The sequence below is a fragment of the Mustela nigripes genome, chromosome 9 (assembly GCF_022355385.1).
Source record: "Mustela nigripes isolate SB6536 chromosome 9, MUSNIG.SB6536, whole genome shotgun sequence".
Taxonomy (NCBI): domain Eukaryota; kingdom Metazoa; phylum Chordata; class Mammalia; order Carnivora; family Mustelidae; genus Mustela; species Mustela nigripes.
In genome coordinates this window covers 31,803,824-31,831,159 of record NC_081565.1, presented here as the reverse complement: position 1 = coordinate 31,831,159, position 27,336 = coordinate 31,803,824, and the positions used below count along the sequence as shown (strand labels likewise).

Here is a 27,336-nt window from a genome sequence, read left to right as displayed (position 1 = left end):
TAGACAGGCGTGGCCTCCCTTCTCAGGAGCTTGCAGATGTCAGTTTACAAAGATTCCTTGCAGTGGGTTCATAATTGATGCTTATTGGGTGTGGTGGTGAGGCTTGGGTCAGAAGCTTTAAAATGACGCAGTCTGGCTGCGTGTTTGCCTGGACATCTGTCTGTGTCAAAACTTTGAGGCCCACAAGTCTGCAGCCCAGGGCCTGGGAACTCTGGCTTAGAAGGCCGATGACAGGACCCACTAAGATGACCAAGGGGCCTGCCGCCTCCCAGATCTCCATGAGGACCACAGGAAGCCAGGTCATGTTATGGTGATGGCCTGAAGGGACACCTCCAAGAGATGGCTGCATCCTGCCTCCTTATCATACAGAAGGAGAGCCTGTTTGCTCTAGGGACCCCGTGAGTTTGTGCCCAAAGCCCCTCTCCGCTAACACGGTTGCAGGGGTCAATGGAACAACCATGGGTCAGCACTCGGCAAACTTGGAGATCTTTGTAAATATGCTACTGCTGTCACCACAGCCTGTACTAGAACCTTTTGCCGTAGCCATGGCCCCTGGGGTCATGAGGTCCCTGAAAAGAAACCAGTGATGAGCTCAGAGCATTTTTGATGAGTTTTTGATTTCACATTGTCTGGCTGGACACCATGGACCTTTCTGGATCAGCTCTCAAAATGGACACTTGGAAGAGAACTGCTCTCTGTCCACAACCATCATGCTATAAGCCCCTTCTGCTTTCAGCCCCTTTCTTTTTTTTTTTTTTTTTAAGATTTTATTTATTTATTTGACAGAGAGAAATCACAAGTAGGCAGAGAGGCAGGCAGAGAGAGAGAGAGGAGGAAGCAGGCTCTCTGCTGAGCAGAGAGCCCGATGCGGGACTCGATCCCGGGACCCCGAGATCATGACCTGAGCCAAAGGCAGCGGCTTAACCCACTGAGCCACCCAGGTGCCCCTTTCAGCCCCTTTCTGACACCACAGTGTCCGCCCACGTTGGGAGTGGAGGACCCTATTGGTGTAGCCTCATGGTATCAGCTTCGTACTGCAGCCTTCTTCCCTAGCTCCAAAGTGTTGTTTGTAGGGGTTCCCATCCATGCCCCCTGTTCTTCTCTTGGTGACCTCTGAGCAGCTCGTGACCCTCCATCCAAAAGCAGGAGGATCCCGGTACCAGAGTGGTCACTTTGATTCTACGTATCAGCTGGCAAAGGGTGAAGCTGGGTATTAAAAGCAGGGCTGCAGGTAGCTCTATTTTGTAGATGAGAAAAATGCAAGAGTCTGGGAATGAACTGCGAAGGAGTGATTATCTAGGATAACTTGGGGGCCGGCCCCTGACTCCAAATATGGAGTCTAGAAGAGCCCTTGAACCAAATGCTAATCCCCCTTATTAATTACCGCTCCCATCATCAGCTCCTGTTCGTTATGTCCTTCCTTGATCCTATGCCGCAGCAGAGCTCATGGCTGGCCCAGCCTTGTGACCGTGAACATCGCTCACTCAGATGCTTGACCTCTGGCATGAATCAGTACGAAATCATAAGAAAGGAGGCTAAGGACACTCATAGTTGGCCACAATTTGTTATCTTGAAGCTTTGTGCCTTCCCTTTGCAGAGTTGTCCAGCCAGTGAGTGTCCCCCAGGCCTCTGGTGCCCACCGCCCCCACCCCCTCCACATTGAAGGCCTGGTTTGGCCTATGCAGTGAGGGCTGCTGGGGAGCTGAGCGTTTGGGAGAACCCAAGAAGGGCCTGACTCCATGACAGGGTGCCTTATGACCTTGACTCTCTTCCTCTCCAGGTTGACATCTCACATCCTGGGAATTCAGAACTCATCACCTTTCATGGTACAGTGTCCCTTCTTCACCTTATGGTTCTGTGGGACTTTTCCAGACTCTTGTAGCTCTGTAGAAGGTAGTCTCCACTCCCAGCGCTGGACCTATGACTCATGACTGGGAAGATCTAGCTGCGTGTGGTTGGGAACAGGGGTCGCGGGGACAGTGCTGTGGGGCTGGGCACCTCTTGTGGTTTTGTCACACATCTGCATGTTCTGTACATCTTGGTGGGACTTCTAGCTAGCGGGAAGTACTCTGTGCATTTGTTAGTTTGTTTGTAAAGCATCCACAGAGACCATAACTCATGACAGAACCCCATGCTGTGGGATGGGCTGCGGCAGGGGAATCCTACGCCGTTCCTGCCACCCAGGCCCTTAGACCCCATGCGATGGAACTATTTTAAAAACCATGATAATGCAGTGTGTGAGGAACAAATACAGGGAAGGGCCATGGGAGCTCAGAAGCCCTTTGCTTCTGTGTGCTCTCAGACCAGCAGCAGCAGCACTTCCGGAAAGCACGTTAGAAATGCAGCATCTCTAGCTCCACCGCGGACCTGCTCGTCCGAGGCTCCCTTTAAGCTCCTCCTGGAGGTCTGTGCGCAGGAGAGCGTGAGAGGCGCTGGCTCTGGGTGTTTCATTAGTAGATACCCACAGAGGGCATAGGTCAGGAGACAGGAGCCTGCAGGGGAGCAGTCACTCTGCTTCCCTGTCCCCACACCACTTCCCTGCTTGTCCCCGTTTTGATTGGAATCTCTGAACACTTGCTGTTTAAATGGGTAAAGGTCATTTCTCCCCCCAAGACTGACCTCTCTTGTCCATGGCCTGTCAGGCAGCAGTCCCACTGATGATATCTGGCCCCGTGGTTTTTCTGTTGCTTTTGCAAAACCAGACGGCTTTGACCCTCCATGCTCAGGTCCAGTTCAAGGCTCTGCCCCTGCCCCTGGTGCAAGGTGGACATTGGGGAGGCGGCGTGGGCCTGGATTTGCTGTCTCAGATCCCTGGGGGTTCCCTGTCCTCATAGAGCCACTCTGGGAGGCAAGGGGGAGGAAACAGACATTTCTGGACAGGACCTGGTAAGCCTGGGTCCTGCTACTTACTGTGGCTGTCACTTCTGCTCCCTGCGGTGAGCACCCTCATCCGTGGTGGGGAGCTCAGTAGCCCCTTCCTGGGGCTTCACCACTGCATATGATCTCACCATGGGTGGGTGGAGGTGTTCCCACCCTCGCCCTGAGATTGCATCTCCCTGCTGACCCCCGGCCAGGGTGGCGGCATCATGCCTCTGGTACTCACACCCCTTCCCCCATGCTGAGAAGCCTGAGCCCCCAGCCCCATCTTTAGGCTCAAGGGTACTGCTCTGTTTATCTCTCACACCTCTTGGGAACTAGGAATGCAGAGATCTGGTGTCTCCCCCACCCGTCAAAGTGGGCACAGGGGATTGCTTCCCTTCCCCCATGCTGAAGTTCCAGAAGGCTCCCTCCCTGTCTCTTCTCCATAGAAAGAGTTGGAGAGACAGGTCGCTTCTCATAAGTCCTAAGAGATGGTGGTGGGGGACACAGCTGGGATCCTTCCAGCTTTGTACATGGAATACTTAGCTCCCTTGGTGTCCTCTGAGGGCACCCCTGAGAGATTCCTTTCCTCCCCTGCACCACTGTATTGCACAGGCAGAGAGGAGATGGCACTGGAAGCTTGACGGGGTGTTGAGCCTGTGAGGCTTTGTGCATGCAGCTGTCCAGGAGAGGGTTACTGGCAGCCTCTGCTGGGCCCCCACCATGCACTACAGCCCCTAAGTTTAGCACTCACTCTGTCCTGCCTTGCGTTATCCTTCATATATCCGTCTCCCCAGGCAGACAGAGCTTTGCAAGGTGAGGAATTGTGTCTCATGTATCTACTTCTGCCCTCCCCATCATTTAGCAAAGGATTTCATACCTTCAATAGGCCTTTGTTTATTGAGTGGACTTTGCTAAAGGGGCTCAGTGTGAAAACTTGTCTCAGAAATATTTTATATAGAATGAAGGTGATTTTCCATTTTTTTTTTAAAACAAAACAGAACATATATGTGTTTGATGACAGGTGTTAAAGGAGAAAAAGGATCCTGGGGTCTTCCCGGCTCAAAAGGAGAAAAAGGCGACCAGGGGGCCCAGGGACCACCAGGTATTCCAACTCTTGTTCTGGATCTTGCCTTGGATCTTTGTTCATGAGAAATCCAACCGACTGAGCCAGAAAGTAAGACACATTTTACTACCACACTGACTGCAAGCTCCAAGGAGTTCTAGAGAGACCCAGTCATGGGCCACACATACATGCGATGGAACATTGGCAGGAGAGACCAGTTCCAATCATTCATGCTTCCTGTGCAAAACAAGGCCCACAGAGGGCCAGGGACATGCCCGGGATCCCACAGTGTCCGGGTTGTGGGGCCCAGCCTAAGGGCCCAAGTCCAGCGCCTACTCTGTGAGCTAAACCAATGCGAGGTCACCTCCACTAGGGAATAATGATGGTTGCCAACTTGGAGACTTATTTATTTATTTATTTTAAAGATTATTTATTTCAGAGGGGCATGCTAGCAGGGAAAGGAATAGAGAGAGAAGGAAAGCACAGAGCCCAGTGTGAAGCTCTATCTCACAGCCCTGAGATCATAACCTGAGCCGAAATCAAGAACCAGACGCCCAACTGACTGAGCCATCCAGGTGCCCCTTGGAGACTTTTGGTTTTGAATTGCTGAGGTTATACTTGTGAATTTTACACAGCATTTCCTTTTCAGGCCCTCCCGTAGATCCGGCTTACCTGAGACACTTTCTAAACAGCTTGAAGGTGAGTTTTTCTCTACCAGACATTTGGCGGGTGTTTCCGAGTGCTTGGGCTTAGGTCATAGACCACTTCTTCTTACTCTTACTGAATGTTCTCGGCTTGCAGGGGGAGAATGGAGACCAGGGGATCAAAGGAGAAAAAGGAGACTCTCACAGTGACTTCTCTGTTTCGGGGCCTCCAGGCCTGCCCGGAAGTCCCGGCTTGGTTGTGAGTAGTGACTTCTGCTCGCCATCTGCCTCAGTGAGCCCAGCCTTCCCTGAAGCCCCCCAGAAGGACCAGGCAGTTGGAGAGTCAAGGGTCTGTCACAGCACCACAAGCTGGAGACAGGACTTGGGGATTGGCCTCCCTCCCTTGTATTTCTTTACTGATGGGGAGGTTGGTCAAGATCCATGGAGGAAAGGGAGCCAGGCTATGGCCATATGCATTCCAGCAACTTCCAGGTCATTCACCACATTGCCTTGTTCACGTCAATGGTGGAAAATTCACTCAACCCAAGGAGTTACTCATTGTGAACATATCAGATAATGAAGGCGGAAGGGAAGGGGAGGGAGATACTTTAGGAGGGGGCTCTTTGATTCTTCTGAAATGTCATCAAAGAAGGAAACCCTAGATAGGTTCGGTCTTCTTAGGATGCCAAGTTTCTCCAGCTCACAGGAGAGAAATACAGGTTATACCTCCAGTGAGATAATGACCGGATCATGACCCTCAGGAGCCCTAAGCAAACTCTGGTTCCAGAGCTCACCATGAGGGTGGACCCCGCAGAGCCAGGAGACCACGGGTCCACTTCCTCCTCTGCTGAGAATTTGCTTGAACACTGAACAAGCCCCATCCTCTCTCTGTGCCTGAGTTTCCCAATCTGTGAAATGCAAAGTTGGGGCCCTTCTGACTCCAGGGCTCTGTGGAGTTGGACACGGTGCATAGACATGGACATGGACATGGAACATGATGACTGGGCTGCTGTCCTCTGGCTCTTCTTCTGCCAGAGCTGTGCCTGGCATGGAGGCTAATTACTGACTTTTAACCAACCTACAGAGACAGCTGGGGCCTCTAGAGAGTGATGCTGCGTTTTCTTTTCTGTTACTGTGCTCTTGCCTTGACAGGGCCAGAAAGGGGAGACTGTCATCGGGCCCCAGGGACCCCCAGGGGCTCCTGGCCTGCCCGGGCCTCCTGGCTTTGGAAGACCTGGACCCCCTGGGCCACCAGGACCCCCAGGGCCACCAGGACCCCCAGCGATCCTTGGAGCAGGTTAGTACCGTGCGTCGTGGTCTTTCATGCTTCCCTGCTGTTGTGCTCAGGGTCAGCTGCCCTAGCTGAGTGGCATGTCCGGGCCACACTGAGTGACAGAGAGCTATTTCCTGGACAGGCTTTTCTTTCTTCTCTCTTTTTTTAAACTGGTGTATAATTTATATGGTGTATAATTTATACACCATAACAATTACCCATTCAAAGCGTACAGTTCAGTGGACTTTAATACATTCACAAGGTCGTGTTGCCATATCCTCTCATTCCAGAACGTTTTATCATCCCCAAAAGACACCCTGCACCAATGAGCAGTCATTCTTGCCCTCCTTCCCCCACTCCCCGCCCCAGACCCGGGCACGCGAAAGTGTACTTGCTATTGCTCTGGCTTGGCCTCTCTGGGCCTGTCCTGTCTGAGGGCTCACACCCCACATGGCCTTCTGTGTCTGGCTGTCTCCCCTCCGTGTGATGCCCTCTGGGCTCAACCATGCTGTAGTGTGCCCTAGCTCCTCCTTCCTCACTCGGGCTGAGTGCCAGTCCGCCGCGTGCACCCGCTACCTCCTGCTGCTGCGCTCCTCGGCTGCTGGACACCGCGTTGTTTCTGCTTCTCGGCTATTGGGAATAATGCTGCTGGGAACATTCGCATACGCATTCTTGGGTGGACATATGTGTTCAAGTCTCCCGGGGGTGTGCTGCTCGGCCTGGCCTTGCCAGGTGCCAGAGACACGTGTTCACTCTGTTTCGCCTTTTGAGGACCTGCTGACCTGCTTTCCAAAGTGGCCACCCTGTTTCTGCAGCCCCTCCAGCAGCGCAGGCCGGCCCCGGTGTCTGCTCGCTGCCACCCACTTTTGTTAGTCTTCTACCCGTTTTATTCCAGACGGCGCCATGAACAGAGAGCTTGCGCTGGTTTTTGTTCGCCTTTCCCTACAGCCTAGAGACGTGGAACACCTTTTCATGTGTGGGTGGGAACTTCTTGGCTGCTTTGTCAATGCCCGGCCCTCAGGGGACTCGAGGACAAGTGTCGATTCGAACCCTCTATAAAACTCTCCCTACCCAGAGGTCTCTCACTCCCTCAAACAACAAACAGGTGAAGTAGAGGAAAATCTCCCTTTCCTGAACGTTCACTAAGCGCCAGCACTCCATTCGTCACTCTCCTACGTCATTCATGGAATTCTCACAGAGCCCTTCAAGGAAAGTACTAGCATCTCCATTTCATAGATGAGGAAAGTGAGACCTGCAAATGTTTCCAAGGTCACATGGCTAATTAGGGGCACTGATGGGAAGCAGACCTAGATCAGCGTAGCTCCAAAGCCCGTGTTCCGCCTCCCCGGCCCATGGTGGAAAAGCAGCAGTCAGAGCATGAGTGTGTCACCTTTGTTGTTTGTACCGGCACGAGCCATGTGTGATGAAAGGACCCCTGGGAAGGAAAGTGTCAGGGACATCAGGGAGAACCTTACACAGGAGGTGGCTTTGGGATTGGGCTTTTGGGGGGTTTTGGCAGCAAGTGATGGAAATGTAACTCAACCTGGCTTAAGCAGAAGGGAAATTTATTGGATGTGAAGAAGGAGGTGAATCTTTCTTTGTGGGAGGGCCCGGCCTACAGCTTCACCTCGGGCACAGCCTAGAACCGGGGACTCGACCCCTGCAGGGATTCTCTGGCCATCTCCGGTCTCGGCTTCTCTCTGTGTGCTAGCTTCACGTTTCTTCACCACAGACCACATCCCCTGCACGGTGGGAAATATGGTTACTGACAGCTCAGACTTTCCACCGCTCAGCTAGAAATCTTGGCCTTCTTTCTCGGTTTTAGTCTGAAAGGTCCTGGGGTGGAGAAGGCCTAGAGAAGAATTCTGACCAACCTGGCCTGGCCCCGATGCCCAGCTTTGGGCCAGTCACCTGTCGCCAGAAGGCAGGATCACGTGAGAACAGGACGGTGCCTTCTGAATCCAAATGGTGGGGGGGTCGTAGGGAAGGAAGATCTCAAGAGAAAGAGGAAGTGAGGATCCTCGTCCAACAAAGAAAGAAGTTGCTGGGCAGATGAAACCAGAGGAGCCAACATAACCTTGGGGGATGCGCAGCAGTGGCGGGAGGAGGGACACTACAGGACGCAGGGAATCTGTTGTTCACAGCCACTCAGGTCTCCTCGCTCCACTGACGAAGGACTGTGTCGCACCTAGGGCACGCCATCCCCGGGTACAAAATGTCCTATCAATTAGCCCACTTAATCTTCGTAGTGACCCCGGAGGGAGAGGGAATGGATATTATTATAAAACTCATTTCATGGATGAAGACACTGAGGCTCAGAGAGGCTAGGAGACTTGTACAAGGTCACAAATCATCCTAAGGACTTGGCTGAGATCCAAACCCAGGTCCTCCAACCCTCTCTTTGCTGGATATTCAGCATCTATGTAATGATTTTCCAGTCCTATGTCAGAACTGCGGACTTCCTTGCCCAGGAGCAATCTCATAGGATAATTTTACTGGGAACTTGCCAAAACATCCTGAACTGCCAAGAGCTTTGCAGATTTGGGGGTGGGAGTGGGGGGCGGGGTTTGGAGAGGTAGAAGGAGAGCACGGGCTCGAGCATTTTCTAGGGAAGAGGGCTCTGACTCTTCAGACACTGCGAACCTCTGGCGGGATCCTGTGTCATTTGTGTAAAGCACATCCCTGGTTTCAATCTTTTCTCCGTTCTCACTACAGCCCAGGGAAGAGGAAAGGCTGGTTTACGTTTCACAGGTGAGGAAGCAGGGGTTCAGGGAGCTTGTTGTTTCCTCAAGACATTTTTGGAAACTCCACTCAGACTGTCCTATATGAACAACAGAAACAATAGGGATGCAGTCACTTGCGAACCTGAGAAAGTCCTAGTGTGGCTTCATGTGGAGTTACTGTCAAGAAGCCCGGCTCTCTCCCAAACCTGTCAGCATGGCGGAGTCCCAGGCTGGGCCCACAGCCCCCCAGCTGCGCTTGCTAGGCTCAGGGCTCCACAGTGCTCTGAATGGGGCTGTGAGGGCTCCCCTCGGTGACCGACCGCCCCCACCGACACCTGAGGTGTTTTGTGGAAAGGGTGCCTTTTTGTAACTTCTCTTTTCTGCTTTGTCTTAGCTGTGGCCCTTCCCGGCCCGCCCGGCCCTCCAGGACAGCCAGGGCTTCCTGGATCCAGAAACCTGGTCAGTATTATTACCACTGCGCATTTCTCCTTCTGCTCTGGCTGGGTTTCCTTAGAATTTCAGCTATGGGGTGTAGGGGCTGGCACACTTTTTAGATAAGAATTAGGTCTCCATGACCATAGAATTGGTACAGTTCCACGTAAAGAGGTTCTTTACGGTGTCTTTAGGTGACTTACCAGGTAAAAAGAGGAGAGAATACAAAATCATTTATGACTCTGGTTCCACCCTTCTAATTCTTAATTGACTATAAACGGTCACAAGAACCAATTCGATTACATCCAACACCAGAAGCATCAGAGTATCAGCAGGCTCAAGGCAGGGCCCCTGCTGGTCAGATTTCCCCTGGGTCCTTGCACCTTCTTGCTCCTTCCCCCGGACATCTCTCGTACATTTGTTCCCCTGCACACCGTGGGCCCAAAGCGTAGCGAGTGCTCAGAGATGATTACCATGCCCAGGAAGAGGGACAAACACCTCGCAAGGATGTCCAGAGTCCTGGGAATGCTCTGAGATCTTGGCTGGATTTTAGCTGAAAAATGTAGCTGTCAAAGGAAAAAAACCACCCAGCAGCTGACAGAATGTTGACATTGGGTGACTTTGGGGCATGTCTAAGCCATTTTGATGCCCAAAGTCATGATTTTCAAGACTAGGTGAAAACTAACTTTTTATGCTCTTTCTCAGTCAAGATGAAAAAATATAGGCTCTCTTGGCCGATATTTCTCAGAGGTATGATGCCTCTCAGCAGGTTTTGGTAACTTTTGTGGCTGCTCCTGGAGTGGCCAAGATGGACAGCTGATCTTTTCCTAGACGATTTCTAGACGGAGAAATTACAGACCCCCATTGCCTCTCATGTATTTAATATTACAACTTTTTTGTTTAATTTTTTATTTTCATAAAAATAAAATCTAATTTATTTAATTTTTACAATTTTACAATTTATTGTAATTGAAATCTATTTAATTGTACAATCTTTTTTGCCCAACTGGGCAAAAATTTTCCAGACCTAAGTGGAATGGCCCACTGGCTTGCGTTTCTTATTCCAAATGAAAGCAAACTTGAAACTCTTTAAGGACTAGCAGGAGTTGGGGCACCTGGGTGGCTCAGTGGGTTAAAGCCTCTGCCTTCAGCTCAGGTCATGATCCCAGGGTCCTGGGATTGAGCCCTGCATCGGGCTCTCTGCTCTTCAGGGAGCCTGCTTCCCCCTCTCTCTCTCTGCCTGCCTCTCTACCTACTTGTGATCTCTCTCTGTCAAATAAATAAATAAAATCCTAAAAAAAAAAAAAAAAAAAGGACTAGCAGGAGTTAAACTCATTTAACAACGTCACGGCCACCAAGCCATCATACAGATCCAAGCGGCAAAATGTACCCATGGTTTTGCCGATGCCAAGACCCAAGAAAGATAACCTTCTGTATAGTTTAACTGTCTTTGTGCCCCTAGAATATCATCTTCCTATTTTCCTTTATTCATTACAGTTCCAATTTGTGCTCTGAGCTAATTGGTGTTTTTGTTTCCTCATAAAGAAATGTCCTTTGGCTATTAATGAAGTTACATATGTCTCAAAGGCACAAAGAGCCTTTCACTGCCTGTGAGGGGAATCCTGCCACTACTCTAGCGATAACGGCACTGTTGGGAATGGAAAACTTTCTGACAGGTGACAGCATTTAGCACCATGGATGACATGCTGCAGAGCGCACATCTGGTCATTGAAGGGACCTTCATCTACCTGAGGGACAGCACAGAGTTCTTCATTCGGGTCCGAGATGGTTGGAAGAAATTACAGGTAAATTCTTAAGCTTCCTTTTAACAAGAAGCCTGCAGATACCCTCTAAAAATAATGATCTACCCCCTGGAAATGCCATTTTTCTGTTTTGAAACTAGGCTGACACTCTCCGGTTGATGTTTCATTTTCAACGTATTGTTTTCTTTCAGCTGGGAGAATTGATCCCCATTCCTGCCGACAGCCCGCCACCCCCCGCGCTCTCCAGCAATGTGAGTAGTTGCCCTGCCTTCCTTCTCACGCCTTCGCTCATCAGCATCCACGAAGTCCCCCTCGGTGTCCAGAACCAAGCTTTCCAACCTCTGCCCAGCCAGCTCTGCATGGTTTAGTCCCTGGCGGAAGCCCAGAAATTCCCAAATGCCAACAGAATGCTCTCATGGGAGAGCAGAGCAGGAACCGTACCCAGAGGGTGGAGGCCTGCTATTTCCATGTCATAGCTAAATCCTCTTGGGCAATGAGGGGTTTCCAACCCCTCTTGGTCTCAGTTTATTCCCCTGTGAAATCGTGGTTGGCATACGTGGTCTAGAAGAGCCCTTTACTTTTTGCACTCTGACTTCTTTGCCTGATAATACCATCAGGAACTTCCATTGTCCATTTTTTTGGCCCTGCAGCAACCCCCTGAGGCACGTCTTGCCATCCCCACCTTGCCTTGCGGGGAAACAGAGGCTCTGAGTTGAAGTGAATAAATTGGTTCTAAGACACGGTCTTCTGCTTCCTCAGTTCTGTGTTCTCTGTAAAAGATTGGAGAATATTCCCTCCCTTCCTGAGGATCCTGTCTTCCTGGTTGGGGAGGGGGGACCCAAGGAGGGGGAGGCATTAAACTCCTAAGAGTGTCCTGGAGACAATAACAGACAATGCAAAGCATCACAGTCGCCCCTTGGTGTGTGCTGAGGATCAGACTGGATGCTTATTCAGGACCATTTGTTTCCTCTTTTATGTGACAGCCACATCTGCCTCCGCTGATGCCGCTCTCAAGTGTCAGTTACGACAGACCTGTTGTAAGTACGGTTCATGCTTTTTCCCTCCTGCAGGTGCTGGGTGTGTGTCCACCAATGTGTACTCCCCCGCCCTGTGCCTGGAGCCCTCCCCTTCCCCTCAAGATGCATAGAGACTAGCAGGGGGGGCAACCCAAAAACCAGGGAGTTACGATAGTTGGTAAGTCATTGAGGCGAGGCACACACTGGGTGCTGGGGGAACAAGGAACCTCAAAAATTCCTGCCTTCTTTATTAAAGGGAGCCCCTAAACTAAGACCTAAAGGAGAGTTGAGAGCAGGAGAGAGGCAGGGGGGTGGGAGAGAGTGGACATACTCGAGGCAGAGGGGATTTGGAACAGCGGGAGGCAGGGGGAGGTACTGGGCATTCGTGGAACAGCAGGTATTTTCATCTGGCTGAAGAGGCAGATTTTAAGGCAGAGAAGGGAGAAGTTTAGTTTGCAGAGGGCAAGGGCCTGTAAGCGAAGCTAAGGGCTTTGACCTATTCCAGCGGGCAATGAAGAGCTACTGAAGGGTCGCAAACAAGAAAAGAGTCTCTAAGATTGGCATTTCAGAGATTACCTTGGTTACGGTGTACACATGGTTCGGAAGGGACAGGCCCAGGAGCCCAAAGACAGTCAGGTGGCTATTGTATTCCTTGAACCAGGATCACAGCGGTGAACACGTAGAAAAATACGATTGGGGAGAAAATAAGAAGGCAGGAGTGACAGATTTGGTCCCTGGTACAGATATGGAGCAGCGGGGATGAGGGCGATCGGGAACGATGCCCGGGTTTCTGCTTGGATCGTCAAGGGTGCTGCTTTTCTTCCGGAGGGTCGTTGTGTTGCCAGAATGACAGCGCTGACCCCTTTTCCTTCATGAGCTTAAGTGAAGGTGTTTAGATCACTGCAGGAACCTCCTGAAACTCAACGGCAGGAAGTACAACTTCCTGGGACTCCTGTGGGACTCCTGTCCTTGCTGTTTGTCCGCGCTGGGACAGGGCGGCTTCTGCAAGGTTCTCTCTTCCTGCCGCCTTTCCACTCCCATCCCAACACGCAGACATAGGTCACATCCACAAGCTCGCATGCCACTTTGGGTTGTCGTGGCACTGACCTTGGTCCCAGCTCCAGGGGGTCTTGCAGCTGGAGAGCCCAGTACACCTGACTCGGTCCAGGGTCTGTGTGGAGAGATCATCTGCAGGGGTCATCTTGGGCTCATTGCCCACTCCCAGCCGAATCGAGTGTAGCCAGGACAATGAGATTGAATGGCCTAAGGCCATGCCTTTTAACGAGGGTTCTGGGATGTTTTCAAAGAACAAGGCCTGGATTCGCAGCAGAAACATGTTTCTTGGGGGTATTGCCACTCACCAGTCAGGACCCCCTCGGGGGCACAGTGAGTCTGAGCTACCCATAGGATATGTGAATGGAGGCCACCCAGAAGGAGTCGGATTGGGGGCCTGATCTGGAGGTACTACGGACCTGGGAGACTTCTGCCGAGCTGTGACCTGGGTGAGGAGGGTGGTAGGATTCCCAAAAGAGAGTGTGTGCACTGAGCAGGGCTGGAGAGCATAGAGCAAAAGCAGAAAGGAGCCGATCGAAGAATCATGAGAACAAATAGAAGCCATACCCCGAGAGGAGGAAAGAATGCCAAGCAAGGTAGAAGCCAGCAGTGTCAGAAGATGCCAAGAGGTCCATCCGAAGAACAAAATGGTGTCCTCCAAATTTAGAAGCCAGAGATGAGCATATCTGGGTCATAGAGGGGATGCCAATGAGATTCCGAGTGTTTGAGAGGACATAGGAGGTGAGATGAGGAAAGAGAGACGCGTGGGGAGGTCACCCTTCCAAAAGTTCGGCCATGAAGGGAGAAGTTAGGGCAGCAGCTGAAGGATATTTTAAAGTAGTATTTTATCCATTCTAAAGTCATGTGTATTTTATAGAAAATCTGGGCAATAAATGAAAATAATGGAGAAGGGAACAGTAAATCCCCAATAACTTTACCAAAACTACAACCACTCCCCAGATCACCCTTTTAACATTTGACTATTGGACTTATATTGTATTCATAAAAATGATAACATGTTCATTATTAAAAATGTCCTGGCTCTTAGAGAAATACAGACATGAGAGCACAAAAGCCCCCCGTCTTGCCATTTGGAAACAGCCATCATTCCAGATAGTTCCTTATGCATCTTTGTTTAAAAAAAAAAAAAAAAAAGGTGGAGATGGATGGGATTCGAGGGATGCTTGCACCTGTGCCCCTTCTTCAGGTATCCCCTGGTGTCGGGATGCCATCCTCTGGTGACTGCACTTGGGTGTAGCCACAAGAAGCATGCTGGTTGGAAGGTTGTGGAACCCTAGGGCCTTGTCCCTCGGGTGCTGGTCCTCAGGTCAGTGGGAAGGAGGAAGACAGAGCCTGTGTGTGAGTCTGGAAGTTCGGTGGCCTGAAAGTGGTCTTGGTGAGCGAGCAGCGGGCTGCAGCTGCCTCCTCATCCTCAGGCTGGTGCTGGGAGGGCTGCGGGGGAAGGCTTGTCTCAGGTAGGGGGCAAAGGGTGTGCTTGACCTGGACCTCTATCCAGCTTGACGATGCAGGCAGAACCAGGGATGGAAAAACAGGAAGAAACTGGGAGGTGTGGCATGCGTGGTCTCTTCTCTTCAAAATGGGGAAGGAAAGGGGTGGCGAAACAGAGAAGAATGTCCCAAGAAGCACAGGGGGGACTGTATGGGATGGTCTGAATGTTGTGGTTCATGGCGGCCAGACCCTTGCTGAGTGGGAGAATGCCAACATGGCGACCCTTGGTGTTGGGCCATGTAGAAGCTTGGTGCTGGGGACGTTCAGCCCGGAGAGGCAGCTCAGGAATGGGGAGAGAAGCACTGACTACCTCCTGCCTCGTCTCACAGGGCTCATTTCGTGTCTTTTGGTTTAAGACCTTTTGAAATATTTTTCTTTTCTGGGGACTTGGGCCAGCCCTCTCTGAGGTGACATCAAAGAGGGAGAGGGTGACTCCTGGACACATGCCACAGAATGTATTCCAGGGGGCACAACACAAAGGCTGGGAGAGAGGCATGGGTTTGGGGAGAAGAAGTGTGGGAGAAAACAGACTATGGAACGACTTTTATTTTGGCCGCTGCCCAAGGTGGCAGGAATGTGAGGCTTGAGTTACTGTGTGACCCCTAGTTTCTAAAAGGGTCTACCCAGCAGTCTTAGCCAGAAATGTCCTGACTTTCTCCTTTCAGTGCCTTTCCCTCTGGACCCTCATGATCAGCCCCAACCTACTCGTGGAGTAAAGGAATGGGCAAGGCCAGGCAGCGTGGTGGAGTTCTGGGATCCAGTACCAAAGCTGGCTTAAATCCCTCTTGGAAGCTGAACTAGGGCAGACCCAGGAGTCTCCAGCAGATGGCCTGCACCCTGGGTTCAGATCTCTGAAGTGCTTGCTTTTGTTTTGTTTTCTGCTATACGGAGGACATGGTCACCATCTAGAGTGGGTCAGAGAGCTATAGCCCGCTGCTTGGGCTCCGAGCTCCCTGCCCCAAAGATGGTCAGGCCAGGGCTGGAAAGCCTCCCTCAGGCAGAGGCTGAGGGACAGCACCTGTAGCACTTTCCATCCTAGGAAGTCCAGGGTCTTACCAGCAACCTGAGATGGGTATGCGGGTTGGAGTTGGCTTCTAACTTTTAGCTCTCACTTACTTTTCACAGCTGCACTTGGTTGCCCTGAACACGCCGTTTTCTGGGGACTTCCGAGCTGATTTTCAGTGCTTCCAGCAGGCCAGGGCTGCGGGGCTGTTGTCCACCTACCGGGCCTTCCTGTCCTCCCATCTGCAAGACCTCTCCACGGTTGTGAGGAAAGCAGAGAGATACAGCCTTCCAATAGTGAACCTCAGGGTAAGCATAAGTATTCTTCCCAGTGGCTGCTGGAGGCACTGGTCTCACAGAGACCGAGATCGTCAGAGGCATGCTGGTTCCAGACCCTGCCTGTCCCTGACTGGCTGTGTGCCTGGGTGGGGCAGTTGAACCTCTCTGCGCCTCGGCTTCCTGACATATACCATGGTCCTTCCTGCTTAGATCGTATGACTCTTGGAGCAGACAAGTACAAAGTGCTTTCTACCTATCATCTTAATAGACACTTCCAATAAAAAGGAGTTATTCTTTCCTCAAATCATCATATGTGGAAACTGAGGCACAAAGGGAGAGAGGAATTTTCTGAAAATCACTAGAAACCAGAAGTCAGGTCCTTGATGTCCCGTTTGGGATTCCTAGTTCCAGAGAGGAGCTGGTGAGCACTGGTCCCAGAGCAGAGCCCAATTGTCCTGGCCCCTACTTTGGTCCTCTTGGCACATCCAAACTGCCCGAACCTGGCAGGTATTTCTCTGCCCGTTTTTGCTGGCAAGGCGCGGCCTTGTAGGACCCCTGTTCCACCACAGAAATGGCTGGTTCCTTTAATTCCATGAAGGGACAGCTCTGTTACCGCTCAAACGCAGCCTGGACCCTGACCTCTCACTGTATTTCACTTACTCTGAGACCTCCAAGGCCCTGTGACCCGTTTTGCTCCAATTTGGTACCTCCAGACGCCACACCTGGTCCTTTCCTTCTCTTTCCCTGAGGTTCTGTTCTGCCACATTCACCCACTCAGATGACCAGTATTCTTGGAATACAGATAACTGAAGGGCACTAGGCTCCTTCAGGAAAAGGAGTGAGAGGGTCATCTCCATACAGTGCAGTTTGGCACAAGCCCTGGCACAACTCTGAAGTTCAATATATATGTAGAAAATTTTTTAAAAATAAAAATTAGTGAGGCACCTGGGTGGCTCAGTGGATTGGGCCTCTGCCTTTGGCTCGGATCGTGGTCTCAGTGTCCTGGGATTGAGCCCCGCATCGGGCTCTCTGCTTGGCGGGGAGCCTGCTTCCCTTCCTCTCTCTCTGCCTGCCTCTCTGCCTACTTGTGATCTCTCTCTCTGTGTCAAATAAAATAAAATAAAATCTTTGAAAAAAATTAGTAAAGACCTAAAACACAGTTTTGATGGGGGGGAGCCTTTATATGCCTATAATAAGAGAGATTACCTCAAGAAATAAACAATAAAAGCAAAAGCGTTCAAGGATGGATTGTAAAATCAAACCACAAACATTTCCTGAGTTCCCAGTCAGTCCAGGTTCTGGGCCTGGGGCTGGTGGCTTTGGCATGGGGTGGCCTCTCAGCTTCAAAGAATGAATAAATAGGGCACCTGGGTGGCACACTTGTTAAGCATCTGCCTTCGGCTCAGGTCATGATCCTAGAGTCCTGGGATCGGGCCCTGCATCGGACTCCCTGCTCTGTGGGAAGTGTGCTTCTCCCTCTCCCACCCTCCCTGCTGTGTTCCCTCTCTTGCTGTCTCTCTCTCTGTCAAATGAATAAATAAAATCTTTTTTAAAAAATGAATGAATAAATAGCTAGTCCAATAGCAGGCCCATAGCACAGTAACTCCAATGAAGTATTTCTATCTCTACAGGGCCAAGTACTTTTCAACAATTGGGACACAATTTTTTCTGGCCACGGAGGTCAGTTCAATACACATATTCCAATATACTCCTTTGATGGCCGAGATGTGATGACGGATCCTTCCTGGTAAGTTGGGGGTAAGCCCTCAAAGTATATGGAGTGATAGACAGTTTTAGGAGACTTTCTAACAATGAGATGCTTTTACCAGCCACCCCTCTGGGCTGTTACTAACAGAGCCTCAGCCATGCAGCTGAAGGCCATAGAGAGAGCCCTGGTCTTGCAACCGGGAAACCTGAGACCAGTCCCTTAATAAGGGACTTTTCAAGTTTCCTCCACATTATGAGCCTCAGTGGTCTCACTGTGAAATGGATAAGATTATCATATCTATGCCACAGGATTGCTGTGAGCATAAAATGCTAAGTATGAGAATGTCTAGCATGCTGTAGACACTCAGCAAATGGTAAGGAATGCTGTTCTTCATGATCCTTTAACCCTGTGCTGTGAGCTGTGCTCTAATTCTTTGGAAATGGTGTGTGCTATTAAGATCAAGACAACTTGGTTGGGGTGCCAGGGTGGCTCAGTTGATTGAGTATCTGACTCCTGATTTTGGTTCAGGTCTTGATCTCAGGGTCATGAGTTTAAGCCCCTCATTGGGCTCCACACAAGGCATGGAGCCTACTTAAAAAAAAGAAAGAGAGAGATTAGAACAAGTTTGGCAAAGCTTTCCTCAGTGTCTACCCTATGCCAGGCCCAATGCCCACCCAGGAGGCATAGTAATAAACCTTTACAAGGCTCACAGTCTATAGGGGAGGACAGTCACCACATAGCTACAGTTCTAGATGGAACACTGTAATTGTAAAATGGAGTAACAGGTATGATGATGGGAGCACAGAGGAAAGCTTTTTCCTTATAGGGGGCTGACAGTCAAGAATGCTGCCTGTAAGAGAAGGCATTTAGGGGACTTTGAAAGACCAGAAGGAATCCATGGTCTGAAAATGAAAGAGAAGCCACTCCAGACTATGAGACCTTGTGAGCAAAGGTTCAGAGTCACAAAAGAAGAGAGTATGGTCTGAGGACAGGTCCAAGCTGGGTGGGGATAGAATACAGGGTGTTTAGCTAGTTGGAAGGAGTGACGTTCCCCGTGGTGGGGAGAGACTATGATGTGGGGTCAGACCATGAAGAGTTCAAGAGTTGGACTTGATTTGTGACTTAGGCCTATTTGTTCTTCAATAGGTACGCCACAAAGAAGCAACATCTCGAAAGTAACATGTCACAATTCCTTTGCAGGCCCCAGAAGGTCATCTGGCATGGCTCCAGCCCCCATGGAGTGCGTCTTGTGGATAACTACTGTGAAGCATGGCGAACGGCTGACATGGCCGTCACAGGACTGGCCTCCCCACTGAGCACGGGGAAGATTCTGGACCAGAAAACATACAGCTGTGCTAATAGGCTCATAGTTCTGTGTATTGAAAACAGTTTCATGACAGATGCCAGGAAGTAATGACCTTCCAATGATTCATAAGGGTTTCCCAGTTTTTCTTATGTGAAGAGTTGACACTGAAATCTAAAAGGTTTAAATGTTGTAAATATTAGTTTATTTTTTATTACACATTCATCACAACAGCAACCAAAGAAAACATACCTCAATACACTCAAAACTGAAGACATAAAGGACTCAGATCAAAAATAAAATCTGATCCATCTATTGGTGCTAGATTTTGCAGGAGGTCCCGTGCGGTGTAGACACGTTTCCACCACGGTTAAGAGCGAGTTGAAAACAAAGGCCCCCTGCATTCTTCAGAAAGGAATTTCTTCCTTTAACCATTGTTGCTGAGTGTAAGATGTCTTTCATGTTTTCTCACAAAGTCAGTGTTTAGACATGTTACCCTTTCTAAGTTATGTGCCGACCGAAGGCCTTATTCTTCACGCATCTGTAATACGTATCCGTCCTTTGCTGTTCGTACAGAGACAGAACTGCTCAAAGGATCCCATTTGTATTTTCTGATATTACCAGACTTTAATGTTTATTTCCTAAACTACTATTGCCATCATGCTTTAGGAGTTTTATATTTTTACACAATCGTATTTTAGTACGGCATCTGTTTATATAACTCTGACTTGCTGGAAAAGTTTAAGCACCAAATGATCTGAAACTACAAAAGAAATTGCGCCTAATGGCTATCTTTCCCTTGGAGGCCCTCCTCCCCACCCCCAGCCCCTGATTGTATGACTTCCTTGAGGCAACACTCGAGAATTTCAACTACCATTGAACCGACAGGTTCATGAAGATGAATTTTCTGAGATGCATATATCTTCGTGCTGTATACTTCGATTTTTTTTTCCATGTAAGTGAACATAAAAACATCTTTTCCAGGCACTTTCTTCTGTTTGACTCTTTGCCCCCCGTTCCTTTATTCTCCACCGCTGATGTGGAAGTGGCCCTGGGCCGAGTTGGGTGACCCTGCCGCTGCCACACAGCCCTCGGGAGATGATCAGAGAGCAGGAGGATTTCCTGTCATGCTCCTCCAGGCCTGCCTGTTGTCTCCCCCTTGGTGGGGGCAGCATGGGGTGGGCAGAAGAACCCCAGCCCAGGAAACACGGTGAACTGTGACTGCAGCAACACTTGGTCTTGGGCACGTCTGCTGGGTTCTTTCAAGGAGGTTGGCATAAAAGAGCCCTAATATCAGCTGCCAGTTATTAAACATCAACCTTATTATATGGCCCATTTGCCTTTCTTAATAACCCTGCAAGGTGGATATTTTTAGCTCCACTTTACAAATGGAAAAAAAAGTTTGAGGCTCAGGAAGTCCCTTGTTCCTTGTTCCAGGTGGCCTAGCTGGTGAATGGTGGGGCTGCTTTCAGACTTGGTCTGTGTCAGCTCTTTGCAAGGAATCCCTGCAGGAGGCTGCCTGTCTGCTCTCTCCAGCTCTGAGTCTGTGATGTTCTGGCTCTTGGCTTGACCCTGCAAGAGAAACAGAATCACCAAATCCACCCAAATAGTCCTTGAGGTAGGAAGGAAATTGAGGACAAAAAAAAGCACACAGCTCAGAACCTCCACTTAGGGGCTTCCTAAATGAAAGAGTGATGAAGAATGTCTAATGAGTCACAGAATAAAAGGCAGTTACAGGTCGGAAAGTCCCAGAAGCGGGTTGTTGAGGACTGTCCCACCTACTGAGTGACGGGGGGCTGGGAACTGCCTGGCATGGACGGGAACGGAGAGAGGAGCAGGGCAGGAGGCACCGGAGGTCACGACGTGAAGACGCCATCCATTTTAGTCAGAGCCCACCACGGCCGTGGGTCACAAAGTGGGCAGGGCAAGATGGGCGTTCAGGGAGAGCCAGAGGAGGAGAGACTCCTTCCGCTAACCCCAGGAAGGGAGGTGAGTTTCCTGCCCTGGCTTCTCAGTCCTGCTTGGGCGCTGGACTCAGTATAACCAGCTGGTCCTCCTGGAAGAGGCCCCGAAGCAACCCAAGCCCTTTCAGTCTCTGAGAATGAAGGTCAAAATCCTGGGCATCCAAGACCCTTCCCTGAACAGCAGCTTTCACGTCACTTGCCAAAGGCCACCAGCCTGGTGTCCTCATGGGTCACTTCAGTGAGTCACACAGGCTCCTCTGCCAGGCTGTTGTTCGTGTCCTACCCCATGTCAGGACAGCTGTCACCACCATTTGCGGATAGCCAGTGTAGACTGCTTCTTCCACAACATCCTCCGGTCCCCTAAACCTGTCTACCTCTTGCCATTCCTCCTCCTCTGAGCACCTGGGGTTCTCGTCGCACCGCTGAAACACAGAAGCTGAAAGGTCTCTAAGCCTTCACTCTAGTCCTGGATGACCTCAGGCCAAGAAGCAGACTGATGCTCTGAGGTAACTAAGGGAAGGAAGTATGCCATGGACAGCTCGTCTTTACAGTGCTGGAGGCCTTTGGGTACTGAATCTGAGTCTGTGTTATAGAGTCACAAGGTCTGAAGCCCACCGCGTCCAAGGTCCCCCGTCTAGAAGCAGAACCAGAATGACAGAAGCAGCTGTCGACCTATGCGAGGGGCTGGGCCCCATGAAGAGGCAGACATTGGAGGGCCCAGAGGAGCCGAGAGACGAAGGTATGGGGGGTAGTGGAGACAAAGCATGAAGGAGAAGGTCCAGGGTGATACTTTCTGCCAACATGAGCATGACCACGTGCTGGTTTGGAAGGGAAACTGAGGAAACAGGAGGCCGGATCCCAAGAGCCACTCTCACGTGTCCTGCACCTCTGGACTTTGTATGGCGGGTACTACAGTGTCTGAACCTGTGGAGAGTGCCAGAAGGAGACCGCATGGACTTTAGGGAACTGTCAGCAATCCAGCACAGATGAACGCTAGTCAGTAAGGGAGACACAAGCCAAATTCATAAGCCAAAAACACAGAACAGCAAACACACATGAAGGAATGTATTGGTTCTGGAAACCAGGAGGAAGGAAGGGAAGTACAATAGACTCAAATAATGTGATCACTTACTCTTTTCTGTGTGTGCATCTGTGTGTGTGTGTGTGAGAGAGAGAGAGAGAGACAGAAAGAGAGAGAGAGGCTGTCTGTCTGGTGTCTTGCTTCTGCTTTTCTCTGTATTTGGTCTTCCTTCCCTCCAGGGAGGAACAAGAGTTCTTCATGTGGTAGGCGTAGTTCACAGACATCCCCAACCTTACATTGCCCCCCATCCCACCCCAGAGGCTGGCCTCAGAGGATAGAGACTTCTCCCTCCTGGGATTCTGTGAATTCCCAGAAAGGACTTGATCCGTCCCACGTGTGTTGTGTGTCTGAAATGGATCAGCAGCTCCACCCAGGATGAACCGTGCAGAAGGAACAGTTCCTTCACCCAAAATGTGAGGGTTACGATGACCAGAAAAAGGGGACTCGGGAAGTTGAGAAAACAACAAACCAGCAAATAAAAATTCCAGCACACACAGGGAAAGGGCCGAGTGTGGGGGATGTGGCGGGGGCTGAGGTGGGTGAGAGCACACTGGCTTGAATTCGAGGATGAGGCATTTGAATTTGATCCTGCAATTGGGAGCGCATGTTGGGAAGATTTTAAAAAGATGAGATATGGGATCAGGAAGGTCTTTGTTCGAGAAAAATCTAGTAGATCTTTTGTTTATTCTTCCAAACATTCGGAAATACTTTGAATGATGAGTTTGCACCCAGGACTAGGTTTGGATTTGGAAGTACAAAGACAGATGATGCTCCCCACTTTTTAAACCCACCAAACGCCTTCTCATACCACCAACTATTGCACACCTCCTGTATATCTCCTTCTCCCTCAAGTCCACAGAGACCTCCCCAGTGGGGGCATGGACATGGGTATAACCTCTGCCTAACCTAGCAGCTGGAGAAGTACTTTTCTGTTTATGCCTTGCGCTCCTGGGTCACTGAGACCCCACTGAGCCCCTCACAGCTCTTTAGTCCCCACTGGCTGACTTTCCCCTTTGTCTCCCACTTTATACTTGGCCTTGCAGGGCAGTCGAGTATAGGCAGGCCTTAGTTTGGGTTTGAATTTGAGCTCTGCCCTCAAAGAGCCTTGAAATCATCGGCAAGTTATGAAAAATCGTCCCCTACGCTTAACCTTTCCCTGAAGCTGCTTCTTCACCCAGAACACAGAGATAGCAATGGAAAACCACTCTCTGTTAAGTTGCTGGAAGCTCTAGAAAGGGTTTTCTCACACTGAGTAAGCATCCATAAGTGCTCGCTGTCTTTGGCCTGATGTTTCTTGGGAAGGAAAAGCTGGGGGTCTGGCCTCGCTCAGTGATGTCTTCTGATCTGCCTGGTTTCTCGGCCTGACATCAGGCCCAGGGCTCAGGCTCCACCTGTAAACCCTAGTACAACTATACCTGCGGTGAAGATCCACTGCCCCAAGCCCCTAAGTGGGTGAGAGGCCCAAGCTTCTGGCTACCGTCACCCTTTGCTCCTCCTCATAATCCAACAACTCGTGCTATCATCTGGCTATGCAGGGGCTCCCAGATTCCGCTCCGCCCTGGGACTGGATTCCACCTGATTGACAGGAGCACGTGCTACAGCGACTATGAAATAGTCTGATGAGTCCCCGGCCTGCGCCTGCCCGGCACCCTGAGTTCCAGAAAGTACCCAGAGTGCCCTGTTATCTGATATGTCTGTAGAGGAGATTGTCTGCCTCCCCCTTCCCCCAGACTTGCTCTTTTCCCCCTGGGCCTTCTCTCAGTGAATGGCACTGCGGACCCAGCCAGCAGCCAAGGAGTCATTTATCTCGTCCTCCTCTCATTCATTCAACAAATATGGACGGAATGCTTCCTTAAAAGTAGCAGTAATGACAGCAGCAACAGCAACAATTTAAGAAAAAAAAAAAACATAAAGGTAAATGCTAGGAAGGTCGACAAAGTCTAGATATGTCCACAATGGCTACTTCTAGTCCTCTGAATGCCACCATATTTAACCAGTATCTCAGGGCAGCTCTGCTCTGCTGTAGGTGTTGGTCTTTGAGACACAGTGAGGTCTTGACCCCTCTCTTACCTTCTGTGGGACGGCTGCTCGCGCCTCCAGGCTGATCTCCTGGCCTCCGGCTTCCCCCTCCAGCTTCTCCTCCACACCAGGAGAGAGAGCTTTCTAAAGAGCCTGCCACACTCTGTCATTTGCGTTCCCCCTTGGATGAGCGTTCATTTGCAAGCAGTTTATGTGGGAGGTGGTCCCGGGACACACCCGACAGGGAAGTGGGGAAGTGAGACAGAGAAGGCAAGGCAGGCTCTAAAGGGGGCATCCCGTCACCACGGTGGATAACGAGATCATGTCTCCTCTCAGGAACTCTGGGAGCCTGTATTCAATGAATAGACCCCCACAGAATTTCCCATCTAAGGGACAAGGGAGCTGTGCTTATGATACACCAGCCATCACTGGAAGGCAGGGGTGCATTAAATTCCAGTACTTCTGAGCAGCTGTGCCCAGGCAAAGTGGGCTCAGGCTGCCAGAGCAAGCCCTTAGGGCAGACTCTGCAAGGACAGGTTGGAGGTCTCTGGGCCGGGCACCGCAAAACCTGCAAAATCAGGGCTCCACCTAATGGGAAGCTGCACGGGTTTTATTCCAAGAACAGCGCCCACCAGGCAGAAACCTCAAGAACTTTTTGGGAGACAGAAACCTGGCATGAGCAGGTATGTGACAAACATGACAAAGGTAATATCTGCCTGGGACTCTGTCTGGCCACTGATTTCCGCAGGACCATGCCAGCAGGGGCTGGAGGCAAATGTGCTCTGGGGGCAGCTAGGAAAGCTCCCACTGACCTGTGTGACTGCTCGCAGCACTCGGAAGACCCATCCCTCCTTTTCAATACAGACTTTCTTATTTACAAATACCGGAGAATGACAAGCATCTGTTAGTCATCCGAGGAGATTAAGTGGCCTCAACGTGGAACCAGAAGATCGATCAGAGCCAAAGAAGAAGAATTATACAGAAAGCAGGAGGTAATTTCTAAAACAATTCAAGTGTTTATTTCAGTGAAAAGACAGAGCGCAGAAGAAGCACAGAGTAGAATACTGGGACACCGAGAAACAATCCTTGGAAATAAAATAATTGTATGCGCCCCCACATCAAATAGAACTACGGCATATACACTATTGAAAACTGACTTAGTGAGTTGTCAGATAAATTCATAAGAATTAATACAATCCCCTCAGAACACAGACAAAAAGATAAACTTATCACATGAAACATAGAGAGGAAGATAGATATAATATTCCATATTTATGTAATAGCAGTGTTAGAATCAGAAAGAATGGATAGATTTTTTTTTTTTTTTTTTTTTTTTTAGGATTTTTACTTATTTGACAGAGGGAGATACGGCAAGAGAGAACAAGTAGGAGGACTGGGAGAGGGAGAAGCAGGCTTTCCACTGAGGAGGCAGCCTCTTGATCACAGGACCCTGAGATCAGGACCTGAGCCGAAGGCGCTTCATGACTGAGCCACCCAGGCGCCCATTTTTTTTTTTTAAACTGTCTACACCCAACTGCAACCTCCTCTGGGGGACCCAAGCCCAACCACCTTTCTTAGTGTTCACTTCACCCCACCACAAATTCTTCCTTTCTTGCCAGACAGCAGTAGGAGTGTAAATACCTCCCTTCTGCCCCATTCCCAGCTGGAAACAATGCCAGCCATCCTACCTTTCACAAAAGTCTAAGGGACTTAGACTTAGGGCAGTTTAGAAAATGATAATCAGCTTGGGAACAGCAGGTCTCTCAGGGACCCCCTCTCCATGGCTGACTTCTTGGCGCCTCCCCGGTATTTGGCTTAGGGCGAGGGTTGTTGCTTATTACAAACATTGCTCTCCCCACAAAGCAGAGGATTCTGGCTCTAGCCTACCTTTTTTTTTTTTTTTTCAGTCCCAGTCATCTCATGAAGATTAGAAAGGAGGCCTGGAGGACAGCTGATGGGCACATTCTGACACCTTTCAGTAAACCCCAGCAAGGGAACCTGGTACTCTGGGGTGTGGAGGGGAAGGGGCAGCTCTCTTGAGATGGTGGATGCTTAGAACCTTTTTGTCTTCACCTCTGGGCTTTAGCTGGAATTCCTGGACAATAAAAACCCCACTGAGTATCCTGTTACCTTTGACCATTGGAAAGGGGACAGGCTTGCAAAGATCTGGGGGAAGGGTGTCCCAAGAAAGAGGAACAGTAAAGGTAAGGCCTTGAGATTCAAACTCGGTTGGTATGTATTAGGGGGAGAAAAAAACTGGGAGAGCTGAAGCAGGAGGCAGTGAGGGGGAAGACAGCGCCAGCAGAGGGAGGATGGGAGAAAGCCACAGAGGCTCCTGCCCACTAAGGTAAGGTGTTTGGATTTTATGTGTAGTTGCTCTGAGAAGCGACTGCAGGGTTTTAAGCAGGAGAGGGACACAGACTAGCTTTATTTATGTTTTGGCAGAAGCAAATTATACAACTGAATGCATCATTATGATATTTTCCACTGTCAAAGAACACAAAACCAGCATTGACTCTTCACAGACACCAAGTGAGTCTCACAAACTCGTACTCGCCTCCTGCTGGTAGCATTCATTTTATTACTGACATAGATACAACTATCTAGATGTTTGCTCTCAGCAGATCTGTTAGGTTTGACAGTGTATGAACTGATTTTTTGTTTTGCAAAGACCACTGTGACTTCTGGGTGCTGAATGGACTTGGTGGTGGCGGAGGCAACGTTGGAGGCAAATGGCCCGCTCGGAAAACTGTCACAGTGATTTAGCCAAGACACCATGTCGTTCTGGGCCCCGGCTAAGCCGAGGACATAGTGAGAAGTGGGCAGATTTGGGCTGGGTTTAGGAGGAGCCTCCTGAAAGGGCTCCATAGTCAGAGAAGGATTCCTGGGATTTGGCCATGGCCAGTTGGCTGGATGGTATCCCCACTTCCTGGTACGGGAATGACTCCTTCAAGTCGTAAATCATGGTTGGTTGGTTGTTTTCTTCCTTGTTGTATCCCCAGGATCTAAGAGATCCAGCAGTTAGTAGGTGCTCAATAAATGTTGTTGAGTAACTGAAAAAGCAACAACTGGGCCAGGTTATAATTAAGAAGCCGAAGAGACCTACTCATCCTCTTGCCATCTATGACTAAATGATGCGTGAACCCTCTCCCTGTACGTTTGCAAAATTGTATTTTTAAAAAACGGAATGGGGAAGCAGTTCCGGTTGTCATTAGCCAACTACCTACACCCTATCCTTCCGCAGAGAGGTGGGAAAAACTCACTTCTCTGGCAGAGGAGCAAATTCCCCTACCCTCCTCTTGGTCCTGCCTCTTGCGGGACTTGGAAGAATTCCACTGAGCAATCCAGACCTCCTAGCAGAGGGCTGTCTTCTCTTGGCCACAGGCCTGGAGGAGTGTCCATTTCCTGGGGGCTCAGCTTCCTGGCCTGAGCTGGCTTGAAGAGCCAAGAGAGGAGGAAGGTCCATTCAGGCCCTGGGCTGTGCCGCATTCAATACTGCTCCAAGACAAGATGCTTCGTCTTTATTCCCATACTCTCCTTCCCAGCCCCAGACCTCTGCTTTTGCAATTCTTCAAGGAAAAGGATCACACGACTCTGTACCCTTGGCATCTCACCGTGAGGAGAAAGACCTTCTCTTGTATC

General features: G+C 50.1%; 1 protein-coding gene across 1 annotated transcript in view; it reads left to right on the top strand.

The window, feature by feature from the left end:
* The window catches only part of COL15A1 (collagen type XV alpha 1 chain), a 102,111-nt gene extending 82,150 nt beyond the window's left edge, over nt 1-19,961 (top strand). The window contains exons 30-41 of the mRNA XM_059411206.1: nt 1,781-1,826; nt 3,884-3,964; nt 4,575-4,624; nt 4,727-4,828; nt 5,722-5,866; nt 8,960-9,024; nt 10,674-10,802; nt 10,952-11,011; nt 11,744-11,797; nt 15,464-15,649; nt 17,251-17,366; nt 18,528-19,961. Coding sequence (XP_059267189.1) covers nt 1,781-1,826; nt 3,884-3,964; nt 4,575-4,624; nt 4,727-4,828; nt 5,722-5,866; nt 8,960-9,024; nt 10,674-10,802; nt 10,952-11,011; nt 11,744-11,797; nt 15,464-15,649; nt 17,251-17,366; nt 18,528-18,741 — 1,248 coding nt within the window. The 3' untranslated portion in view covers nt 18,742-19,961. The remainder of the gene's footprint in view (nt 1-1,780; nt 1,827-3,883; nt 3,965-4,574; nt 4,625-4,726; nt 4,829-5,721; nt 5,867-8,959; nt 9,025-10,673; nt 10,803-10,951; nt 11,012-11,743; nt 11,798-15,463; nt 15,650-17,250; nt 17,367-18,527) is intronic.
* Nucleotides 19,962-27,336: the final 7,375 nt, after the last annotated feature.